The sequence below is a fragment of the Perca flavescens genome, chromosome 9 (genome assembly GCF_004354835.1).
Source record: "Perca flavescens isolate YP-PL-M2 chromosome 9, PFLA_1.0, whole genome shotgun sequence".
NCBI classification, from domain to species: domain Eukaryota; kingdom Metazoa; phylum Chordata; class Actinopteri; order Perciformes; family Percidae; genus Perca; species Perca flavescens.
The window spans coordinates 38,337,867-38,350,366 of NC_041339.1; the positions used below are offsets into that span (position 1 = coordinate 38,337,867).

The following is a 12,500-nucleotide window of genomic DNA, read 5'->3' on the forward strand; positions in this document are numbered from 1 at the left end:
TCTGGGGGATACGGGGAATAAGTCCCAATAAATTGGGGTGTTCCTTTAATGTCTAAAATATATAAAAATTGCAACACAGACCCTGAGGATGGCAAACTGTAAACGTGTGTTGATGAAAATGGATCCAGAGAAATAATGTGCAGCAGCAGCAGTCAGATGACCTCATCACGCGATGACCTCATCACCGGATGACCTCGCCCCGTCGCTGTCATCACCAGACCCTCACCGGACCGCCACAGATTAAACCCTAAATCACAGCAAGGCATGCTGGGAGCCGTGACATCACAGGGGCGAACTGTGAAATATCTTCAGAGATTTATACTGCAGCTGCTGACAATGTTTCTGTCAGACAGCTGTTCAGCTTCAGTCAGCAGGACAACCAAGGAAGCAAGGAAGCAAGGAAGGAATGAAGGAAGGAAGGAAGGAAGGAAGGAAGGAAGGAAGGAAGGAAGGAAGGAAGGATCCCTACAGAGATAGACCTTTTTATTTAAGAGTAAGATCCTTTTAGTTTAACAGGAAACAGCCCCGAAATCACCATCACCAAACTCCACCAGGCTCCATGTAAATAATCAGGACTTTTAGCGTGGATAGAGCCAGCATATCTCCACCAGACTCCATGTAAATAATCAGGACTTTTAGCGTGTATAGAGCCAGCATATCTCCACCAGACTCCATGTAAATAATCAGGACTTTTAGCGTGTATAGAGCCAGCATATCTCCACCAGACTCCATGTAAATAATCAGGACTTTTAGCGTGTATAGAGCCAGCATATCTCCACCAGACTCCATGTAAATGATCAGGACTTTTAGTGTGTATAGAGCCAGCATATCTCCACCAGACTCCATGTAAATAATCAGGACTTTTAGCGTGTATAGAGTTAGCATATCTCCACCAGACTCCATGGAAATAATCAGGACTTTTAGTGTGTATAGAGCCAGCATATCTCCACATGTAAATGGGTGAATTAAGGGTTTATTTGAACCAAACCAGAGTGGTGATTGTTGGAACAGTGGAAAGATGAACCAAGACGGCTTTTGGTAGTTTTATTTAGTTTCTGTCCACTTTGAATTAAGTGTGTTTTACGATTAAAAAAAAATCCTGATTATTTACATGGAGTCTGGTGTAGTTTGGTGATGGTGATTTCAGGGCTGTTTCATGTTAAACTAAAAGGATCTTACTCTTTAACTAAAAGCTCTATCTCTGTAGGGATCCATCCCATAATGTTGTCACACACTTAGAATAATAATCTGGGTCTGTCCGCAGCTACAACAGAACAACTTTTAGTGGACTAACCCTAACCAAAAGTTTTTACTCTTTTAAGTAAAGTACAAGTACGCCAAACTTCCACATAAACAAACGGGACTGATGAGCTCTTGATGAAGATGGAGCCGCTGCCCCTCGGCCTTCTGGGACAGACACATGGTCCATTAGAGCGGGAGGGGGGGCAGGGGTCATCGTTAGCGTCACCCAATCCTTCAGCTAACTCAGTTAGCGTGCACTTTGCTAATGGCGTTAGCGGAGACGAAGAGGGCGCGGCGGAGGAGAAGCGCCGCTTTCCAGCTGATCGACCTCCATCACGCTGCGTTCAGGCCACGCGGGAATAATCAGCGCTGTGATTCAGCAGCTGGGAGCAACACAGCCAAGGAAACTTAAAGTGTTTTAAGTCATTAAGATAATTAGATTTATACGGAGCTCCATTTGGGACGAAAATAACTGCTTTGTTTTTCGGACGGGACACTTTCAGCACGATCAGCTGGACATCCAGACTGGGGGGCTGAAGGGACTTTAATTAATATCACTTTAATGATTTAATACCATACGATTTTCCAGGAATCGTAGATAATGATTACGTACGTTTCTCCGAGTTTCTGTCCGACAAGAATCCACATTAAAACTACTTTTCTGTTGTTACATTTGAGTTTTTGTTATTAAAGGTTTAGGAACTAACAAACTAACTCAGCAATGGAGGCAACTGTGTGTGTGTGTGTGTGTGTGTGTGTGTGTGTGTGTGTGTGTGTGTGTGTGTGTGTGTGTGTGTGTGTGTGTGTGTGTGTGTGTGTGTGTGTGTGTGTCATATATATCTACCTTTTGTTAACAAATGTCTGAGCGCTGAAACAGGAAGTGAGTCACATTCTCTGTTCTGTAAACACCACGATGCTCCGATAAACAGTTTAGCTTTGATTAATTGAAGCCTCGGGGGGGGGGTCTGCCACACACACACACACACCCAGAGACACAGACACACACACACACACACAAACACACACAGATTCATGCACACACACACACACAGACACAAACACACAAAGATACACACACAGACACAAACACACAAAGATACACACACACAGAGACACAGACACACACAAACACACACAGATGCACACACACACACACACAGACACACACCTAGACATGCATACACACACACACACACACGCATGCCTGCGCACAGACACAAACACACACATACACAGATGCATGCACACATGCACACACACACACACACACATACACACACAGATGCATGCACACATGCACACACACACACACACACACACACACATGCCTGCGCACAGACACAGACACACACAAACACACACAGATGCATGCACACATGCACACATACACACACACAGACACACAGACACACACCTAGACATGCATACACACACACGCACATGCATGCCTGCGCACAGACACAAACACACACACACACACATAGACACACACACACATGCACACACACACACACACAGACACACACTTAGACATGCATACACACACACACACACACGCATGCCTGTGCACAGACACAGACACACACACACACACAATTACACACAGATGCATGCACACATGCACACACACACAGACACACACCTAGACATGCATACACACACACACACACACACACACGCATGCCTGCGCACAGACACAAACACACACATACACACACATAGACACACACACAGATCAATGGTTTCCATGTGTTGCAATTAGATGGAGGCTCTTTCGTTGTGTGTTTCTGAGCGTTGAACATTAACAAATGACTTTATTCTTTAGTCCTGCTCTGGTCCAGTATTCAGTCCTGGTCTGGGTTGATGGTACCCTAGAAATCTAGACCACACTAGCGGCAGCAAATTTATTTTGCAGCCAGGGGGGGTCTAGGCACTCTCCGTTGACTTGCGAGCTGGAAAAACCAAACTCTGGTCCGGCCAATCACATTGTGTATAGAGTGGGTGGGCGGGGCTTATGGCTGCTGATGGTCTTCTGGGAGACTCGGAGTTCAGCTTTTCTTTGAGAAAAGAACAAAGAACGGCACAGAAGTCATTCTTAAAAAAGGGAAGATGTGTTCAGAGTTTAAAGTTTAACCTATCAGCTAGCGTTGCGCTGATTGGTTGGTGCGCTATCCTATTGCGTGCAGAGGGGAATTTGAAAGACAACCGTTAGTCCCGCCCCTCGGATTGAGCTCCGTTAATAGTGAGTTCCAAGACCTCAACATCTGGATGGGGCAGTGGTAGCTAAAGGTTAAAGAAGTGAGCTTGAGCTCCCAGTATGAATGTGATCAGACCAGACTGTGGTGGTACTGGGCAGCTTCCAGTATGAATGTGATCAGACCAGACTGTGGTGGTACTGGGCAGCTCCCAGTATGAATGTGGTCAGACCAGACTGTGGTGGTACTGGGAAGCTCCCAGTATGAATGTGGTCAGACCAGACTGTGGTGGTACTGGGCAGCTCCCAGTATGAATGTGGTCAGACCAGACTGTGGTGGTACTGGGCAGCTCCCAGTATGAATGTGGTCAGACCACACTGCCTCTCAGTGAACCTCCCCTGAATAAATAAAGGTGCGTTGTGTTCCCCAGGTTCTCCCGTGGCGATTACACGGTGGAGGTGGCGATCAACGACTACCTGGACATCTACTGCCCGTACTACGAGGGGGCGGGGCCAGCGGAGCGGCAGGAGTACTACATCCTGTACATGGTGAACTACGACGGGTACACCAGCTGTGACCACCGGCGGACCGGCTTCAAGCGCTGGGAGTGCAACCGGCCGCCGGGCGCCAACGGGCCGCTCAAGTTCTCCGAGAAGTTCCAGCTGTTCACGCCCTTCAGCCTGGGCTTCGAGTTCAGGCCGGGACACGAGTACTACTACATCTGTGAGTACTACACACTGAGTACTACTACGTCTGTTATTCAATTCAATTCAATTCAAAGCACTTTATTTGTCCCCAAGGGGCACATTGACAGTAGCTTATCTCAGCATTAAAATCAACAACATAAGCACCACGCATATACTGTACATCAACCCACAAACACTAGTACTACTACCTCTATGAGTACTACTACATCTGTGAGTACTACACACTGAGTTCTACTACATCTGTGAGTACTACACACTGAGTTCTACTACATCTGTGAGTACTACACACTGAGTTCTACTACATCTGTGAGTACTACGCACTGAGTTCTACTACATCTGTGAGTACTACGCACTGAGTTCTACTACATCTGTGAGTACTACGCACTGAGTTCTACTACATCTGTGAGTACTACGCACTGAGTTCTACTACATCTGTTAGTACTACACACTGAGTTCTACTACATCTGTTAGTACTACACACTGAGTTCTACTACATCTGTGAGTACTACACACTGAGTTCTACTACATCTGTGAGTACTACACACTGAGTTCTACTACATCTGTGAGTACTACACACTGAGTTCTACTACATCTGTGAGTACTACACACTGAGTTCTACTACATCTGTGAGTACTACGCACTGAGTTCTACTACATCTGTGAGTACTACACACTGAGTTCTACTACATCTGTGAGTACTACGCACTGAGTTCTACTACATCTGTTAGTACTACACACTGAGTTCTACTACATCTGTTAGTACTACACACTGAGTTCTACTACATCTGTTAGTACTACTACCTCTATGAGTACTACTACCTCTGTGAGTACTACTACATCTGTGAGTACTACTACATCTGTGAGTACTACTACATCTGTTAGTACTACACACTGAGTTCTACTACATCTGTGAGTACTACACACTGAGTTCTACTACATCTGTGAGTACTACTACATCTGTGAGTACTACACACTGAGTTCTACTACATCTGTGAGTACTACACACTGAGTTCTACTACATCTGTGAGTCCTACTACATCTGTGAGTACTACACACTGAGTTCTACTACATCTGTGAATACTGCACACTGAGTTCTACTACAGCTGTGAGTACTACACACTGAGTTCTACTACATCTGTGAATACTGCACACTGAGTTCTACTACATCTGTGAGTACTACACACTGAGTACTACTACATCTGTTAGTACTACTACCTCTATGAGTACTACTACATCTGTGAGTACTGCACACTGAGTACTACACACTGAATACTACTACATCTATGTTGTTTTAACGCTTTTTGTATGTTTTCGATGACATTGTTTGTTATGTGTGTGTGTTTGTGCATGCACGTGCACGCGTGTGTTTGTGTGTGTGTGTGTGTGTGTGTGTGTGTGTTTGTACGTGCGCATGTGTCTGTCAAGTGTCTGTTTGTGTGTGTGTGTGTGTGTGTGTGTGCATGCACGAGCATGCGTGTGTTTGTGTGTGTGTGTGTTTGTACGTGTGTGCATGTGTCTGTCAAGTGTCTGTTGTGTGTGTGTGTGTGTGTGCATGCACGAGCATGCGTGTGTTTGTGTGTGTGTGTGTGTGTTTTGTACGTGTGTCTATTATGTGTGTGTGTGTGTGTGTGAAGGTATTTGTTTGTGTGTGTGTGTGCATGCACATGCGTGTGTCTGTGTGTTTGTTTGTGCGTGTGTCTATTGTGTGTTTGTCTGTGCGTGTGCGTGTCTGTTGTGTGTGGGTGTGTGCGTGTGTCTATTGTGTGTGTGTGTCTGTGTGTGCGTGCGTTGTGTGTCTGTGTGTGTACGTGCATGTGTCTGTTTGTTTGTGAGTGTGTGTGTGTGTGTGTGTGTGTGTGTGTGTGTGTGTCTAGACATAATTTGTCTTCAAACCTGGAAAAAATTTCCTAAATTGTGGCTCATTTGGAGCGAAAAAGCTTCCAGCAGAGAAACAGGCAGTTTGTTTTAAATGACACATAATGACCGTGTGTGTGTGTGTGTGTGTGTCTCTGTGTGTGTGTGTGTGTGTGTGTGTGTGTGTGTGTGTGTGTGTGTGTGTGTGTGTGTGTGTGTGTGTGTGTGTGTGTGTGTGTGTGTGTGTGTGTGTGTGTGTGTGTGTGTGTGTGTGTGTGTGTGTGTGTGTGTGTGTGTGTGTGTGTGTGTGTGTGTGTGTGTGTGTGTGTGTGTGTGTGTGTGTGTGTGTGTGTGTGTGTGTGTGTGTGTGTGTGTGTGTGTGTGTGTGTGTGTGTGTGTGTGTGTGTGTGTGTGTGTGTGTGTGTGTGTGTGTGTGTGTGTGTGTGTGTGTGTGTGTGTGTGTGTGTGTGTGTGTGTGTGTGTGTGTGTGTGTGTGTGTGTGTCTGTGTGTGTGTGTGTGTGTGTGTGTGTGTGTGTGTGTGTGTGTGTGTGTGTGTGTGTGTGTGTGTGTGTGTGTGTGTGTGTGTGTGTGTGTGTGTGTGTGTGTGTGTGTGTGTGTGTGTGTGTGTGTGTGTGTGTGTGTGTGTGTGTGTGTGTGTGTGTGTGTGTGTGTGTGTGTGTGTGTGTGTGTGTGTGTGTGTCTGTGTGTGTGTGTGTGTGTGTGTGTGTGTGTGTGTGTGTGTGTGTGTGTGTGTGTGTGTGTGTGTGTGTGTGTGTGTGTGTGTGTGTGTGTGTGTGTGTGTGTGTGTGTGTGTGTGTGTGTGTGTGTGTGTGTGTGTGTGTGTGTGTGTGTGTGTGTGCAGGTCAAACAGCTGCTGCTCTCTGAGTAACAGCAGAGAAAAGAGAGAATGTAAAACAGACTCTCTACTCGCTCCCAGCCTGTTCTCATCAACTCTCTCCGGAAAGTTTCTGCCTCATTTTTAGTAGTTTTTAGTTTAGTTAACGAATTAGAACCGTGAATGTAAAAAGACTCTCTTTCTATTTCCCAGCCTGTTCTCATCAACATCTCCGGAAAGTTTTGCCTCATTTTTTAGTAGTTTTTAGTCAGCAAAGCAGATAGTAAGAAATAGAAATCTTGAGCCAAATAATCATAAACTCACTACAGGAATTTATATAAAATTATAATTATTACTTAACTAAACTTCTACTAAAATGTCTTGAGATAACTCTTGTTATGATTTGATACTATAAATAAAATTTAATTCTTTGCCAAATAATCATAAACTCACTACAGGAATTTATATAAAATTATAATTATTACTTAACTAAACTTCTACTAAAATAAAAACAATGATTTGAATTAAATTGTGGCAACACAGTGGCAAAGAACACAGTCTGATCTGAACGTACCAGAGAAATGGTACAGCCCAATGTGGAGTGAGGGTTTGAACGTACCAGAGAAATGGTACAGCCCAATGGGGAGTGAGGGTTTGAACGTGCCAGAGAAATGGTACAGCCCAATGGGAGTGAGGGTTTGAGCGTACCAGAGAAATGGTACAGCCCAATGTGGAGTGAGGGTTTGAACGTTCCAGAGAAATGGTACAGCCCAATGGGGAGTGAGGGTTTGAACGTTCCAGAGAAATGGTACAGCCCAATGTGGAGTGAGGGTTTGAACGTACCAGAGAAATGGTACAGCCCAATGTGGAGTGAGGGTTTGAACGTACCAGAGAAATGGTACAGCCCAATGTGGAGTGAGGGTTTGAACGTTCCAATGGGGAGTGAGGGTTTGAACGCACCAGAGAAATGGTACAGCCCAATGTGGAGTGAGGGTTTGAGCGTACCAGAGAAATGGTACAGCCCAATGTGGAGTGAGGGTTTGAGCGTACCAGAGAAATGGTACAGCCCAATGTGGAGTGAGGGTTTGAGCGTACCAGAGAAATGGTACAGCCCAATGGGGAGTGAGGGTTTGAGCGTACCAGAGAAATGGTACAGCCCAATGGGGAGTGAGGGTTTGAACGTACCAGAGAAATGGTACAGCCCAATGTGGAGTGAGGGTTTGAACGTACCAGAGAAATGGTACAGCCCAATGGGGAGTGAGGGTTTGAACGTACCAGAGAAATGGTACAGCCCAATGGGGAGTGAGGGTTTGAACGTACCAGAGAAATGGTACAGCCCAATGTGGAGTGAGGGTTTGAACGTTCCAGAGAAATGGTACAGCCCAATGGGGAGTGAGGGTTTGAACGTACCAGAGAAATGGTACAGCCCAATGTGGAGTGAGGGTTTGAACGTACCAGAGAAATGGTACAGCCCAATGTGGAGTGAGGGTTTGAACGTACCAGAGAAATGGTACAGCCCAATGTGGAGTGAGGGTTTGAACGTACCAGAGAAATGGTACAGCCCAATGGGGAGTGAGGGTTTGAACGTACCAGAGAAATGGTACAGCCCAATGTGGAGTGAGGGTTTGAACGTACCAGAGAAATAGTACAGCCCAATGGGGAGTGAGGGTTTGACAATCATATTTCATTAGATTGGTGTTGGTATGTGAGGTAATACTGCATTTAAATACATACAATTTTGGATAGGCTAACATTATATTTTATAAAAAGAAATTTCAGTACCCTCTAAACTATTAATTTCATCCCTTTTGGGACGATCCAAGTCTCATCTAGGGGGGGTTGGACCCCCCCCCCAATACTGTTTACACTGTTACACTAACTTGTGAACGCAGGACTTTAACTGTAAACTGATTATTTTTACTGTGAAGTATTTAGAGTAAAAGTGTACTTGAATAAATCGACATAATCGTGACATGAAACTATGACATGACACTGTCAAGAACTTGTCATAAATATTTATGTCATAACAGGTTGACATTGTTTGGGATGTCTTGATTAAGACAAATTGACATTAATCAAAGTGACATTACCAGAAGTTGTCTTGGTCATGACAACTTGACAGTAAACAGGATGACATTATGTCAAGTTGTCATGACAAAGACATCCTCTGGTAATGTCATCCTGGTTAATGTCAAGTTGTCATTACAGACATCCCAAACAAATTTACTGTCAACTTGTCATGACCAAGACATCTTCTGGTAATGTCACTTTGATTAATGTCAACTTGTCATAATCAAGACAACCCAAAACAACGTCAACTTGTCATGCCAAAAAACGAATGACACTTAATGACAGAAGTCATAAACATTTATGACTTGTTTATAAGGTTTATGACACGTTCATGACAGTGTCATGTCATAGTTATGACAGTGTCATGTCACGATTATGTCAATACCTTCAAGTGTTACCTTATTTAGTACTTTTTCTGCAACGATCTGAATACTGTCTGTTTTCTCTGCAGCGTCTCCACATCCCAACCTGGCGGGGAAACCCTGTCTGAAGCTCAAAATCTACGTCAAACCAACCAGTGAGTCTCTTCTTCTGTTCTTCCTCTTATTTAAAAAAATAAATTACATTTATAGGTATTTTTATGGTACTTTCTCAGGACCCTAAAACAAACTGTTCATTAAACAACAAAGGCCTGCAACTACCGATTATTGTCACGGTGGATTAAAGTGTGGATTCTTTTCTGGATGTCAGAAAGTCGCAAAAAAAATAGTTGGAGATTAATCGATGAATCTTTGCAGCTTCAGACTTAATTTAAGTTTTAAGTATGTGTGTGAGGAGGGAAGGAAACAAGAAAGGAGGTATGTAGGGAAGGAAAGAAAGAAGGCAAGGATGGAACAAAGAGGGTGTCACTGCCCCATGTGAGTCGAGCGCAGATTTTAGTCGTGCATGCTAGGGCTGTGCAATTAATCGAAATTTAATCGTGATTACGATTTCTGCTCCCAATGATCACATAAACAGAATAATCGAGAAAATCAATTATTTAGCTCATTACGTTTTGCAAAGTAAACTCTTATTTTCTCTTGTGTGATCTGAAAGAATAAATACAGTTTAAATAGGAAAAGTATTCCTAAAATACTGTTGATTTATTGAACTTTTTCCACTGTTTTTTAAGTTCAATAACTGCAACATCTTTCCAGAAGTCAACGAGTAATCGTGTTAAATTATCGTGACTGCAATATTGACCGAAATAATCATGATTATATTACATTACGTTAGAAATCTAACAATCGTAGATAGTTACGACGTTTTTTGAAATAACTGCTGACTACAAGTTGGCAATCAAACACAACAGAGGCTGTCACTTGAATGGTGTTTTGAGCTAACGCTAGCAATCAAAAAATCATAGATAGCTACAACGTCTCTGAAATGATTTCCATCTTCTGTTGTATGTAAAGGGAAAAGTTTATTATTTTATGGATTTCATAAATTTCACTAAGACACATTATAGGTAAGGGTAAAGGTACTTTATTGTCACATACACATACATGTAGCGGAATTCATTCTCTGCATTTAACCCCTCCCTCAAGGGAGCAGTGGGCAGCCAATCACAGCGCCCGGGGACCAACTCCAGATCTGAGCCAGTGCCTTGCTCAAGGGCACTGACTGGAGAACCTAGTACATGTTTTTAGATGGTGGTGGAAACCGGAGCACCCGGAGGAAACCCACGCAAACATGGGGAGAACATACAAACTCCACACAGAAAGGCCCCGGAACGATCTGGATTCAAATCCAGAGCCTTCTTGCTGTGAGGCCACAGTGCTGACCACTGGGCCACCAAGCTGCCCTATGCTGTAAACCGTTTAAATCTGAGCATTTGTGCTCGACTCACATCGGATAGTGACAAATAAGGAAGGATGGAAAAAGGGAAGGGAAAGAAAATGTAAGAAAGCAAGTATGCAGTAATGGGAAGGAAGGAGGTTTGAAAGGAAGGATTCAGTTTCAGGTTTGTATCCCTCTCATTTGAGAGTACTTCTTGTGTCTGATGGTTTATCTCTCTCATTTGAGAGTACTTCTTGTGTCTGATGGTTTATCTCTCTCATTTGAGAGTACTTCTTGTGTCTGATGGTTTATCTCTCTCATTTGAGAGTTCTTCCTGTGTCTGACAGTTTCTCTCTCTCTCTCTCTCTCTCTCTCTCTCTCTCTCTCTCAGATGACTCGGTGTACGAGTCTCCGGAGCCTTTCCTGACGGACGACACCACCGGCGGCTGCAGCCTCGCCGGGCCCTGCCCTCCGCTGCTGGCCGCCATGTTGCTCGCCATCCTCCTCATCATCACCTCCTCTTAGCCCCGCCCCCCCCCGCTTGCCGGCCGCCACGATGCTCGCCATCCTCCGAAAAACCCAGAGACAAGAAAACAAACCCGGCGCCCCACTGGCTGCTCAGCCAATCAGAGGAGGAGCCTGGAGTCGCTGCTGAAAGATGTTTCTGTTCCAACGAAAATCCTGCCTCTGTTGAATCTATCGTTTCCAGAACCAATCAGAATCTGCAGATGTTTCTTTCACAATTTTTTTACAGTTTTGAGCGGTGACCCAGAATGAAAATCAGCAGAATTTAACTGACTGTTAATCTGCTCCGGGTGGAGATGTGACAACATTCGGAGTTTGTTTAAATTCTGCAGAAAATTCTTTAAAGTTCTGCGCCTGCCCACTGCATCCTGCCATCCTCCTCGTCTCCTCACAGCCGCCTCTTTCCTCTTCCTTCGGTTGGATGGATATCCGTCTTCCCATCGCTCTGTGGATAAAACCCAACACAGGAAACCCCCGGCGTACGCTTAGCCAATCAGAGGAGGAGCCTGGAGTCCAGGCTCCGTTGAATCTATCGCTTCCAGACCCAATCAGAATCTGCGGATGTTTCTTTGTTTCTAGTTTTCAGCAGTGAACCAGACTGAAAATCAGCAGAATTTAGCAGACTGTTTTTCTGATCCGGATGGGAATGATTTCTTTTAAAATATGCAGAAAACTTAACTGGAAAGTTCTGCACCTGACACATCTTTCCTGGGATATGATGCAGTTTTTACATCCAACTTCTGCCTCTTTAGTTCCAGATATTGTTAGATTATTTTTTATTTAGCTGCCAAAAATGAAAAAACCCACGTTTAGGTTCAGATGCCAAAACTTTACTTTGCTGAATCTCAATACATTTTGTCCTGTTCACATAATTTATCAGCTAAAACTTTGCAAACATGTCTGACTCAATATGTAAAAAACTAAGATTTAAATCAGGAAATACCTAATGAATAAGACTAATCAATCAGGGAGACGATCAGGTAAAAATATCAGTGATTGTAACATTTCGGCTGACAGATTTTAAGCATATTTTCAGGTACTGAGTGAAGTGAAAGACCAATGTTAGAAACACTAAACATTTGTAGCTGAAACATGGAGCAGCTTCAGTCTGTTTCTCTGTTTGAACCCACAAACTTTCCGCTGACGATTACAGTCACAGAAACACAGCCGGGACAAAGTTAACGTGTAAATTTCAAGCCTTCAGAAATAATGAACACACATCTGTAGCTTTGCAAACAAAGGGGACGAGCTAACGTAGCTTCACAGACTTACTGTACGAGCTAACATAGCTTTACAGACTTACTGTACAAGCTA

General features: G+C 44.0%; 1 protein-coding gene across 1 annotated transcript in view; it reads left to right on the forward strand.

The window, feature by feature from the left end:
• The window catches only part of LOC114561491 (ephrin-A2), a 366,950-nt gene that overhangs the window by 353,784 nt on the left and 666 nt on the right, over positions 1-12,500 (forward strand). The window contains exons 2-4 of the mRNA XM_028587545.1: positions 3,868-4,160; positions 9,355-9,420; positions 11,053-12,500. The exon at positions 11,053-12,500 is cut by the window's right edge and continues 666 nt beyond it. Of these exons, the coding sequence (XP_028443346.1) occupies positions 3,868-4,160; positions 9,355-9,420; positions 11,053-11,186 (493 nt within the window). The 3' untranslated portion in view covers positions 11,187-12,500. The remainder of the gene's footprint in view (positions 1-3,867; positions 4,161-9,354; positions 9,421-11,052) is intronic.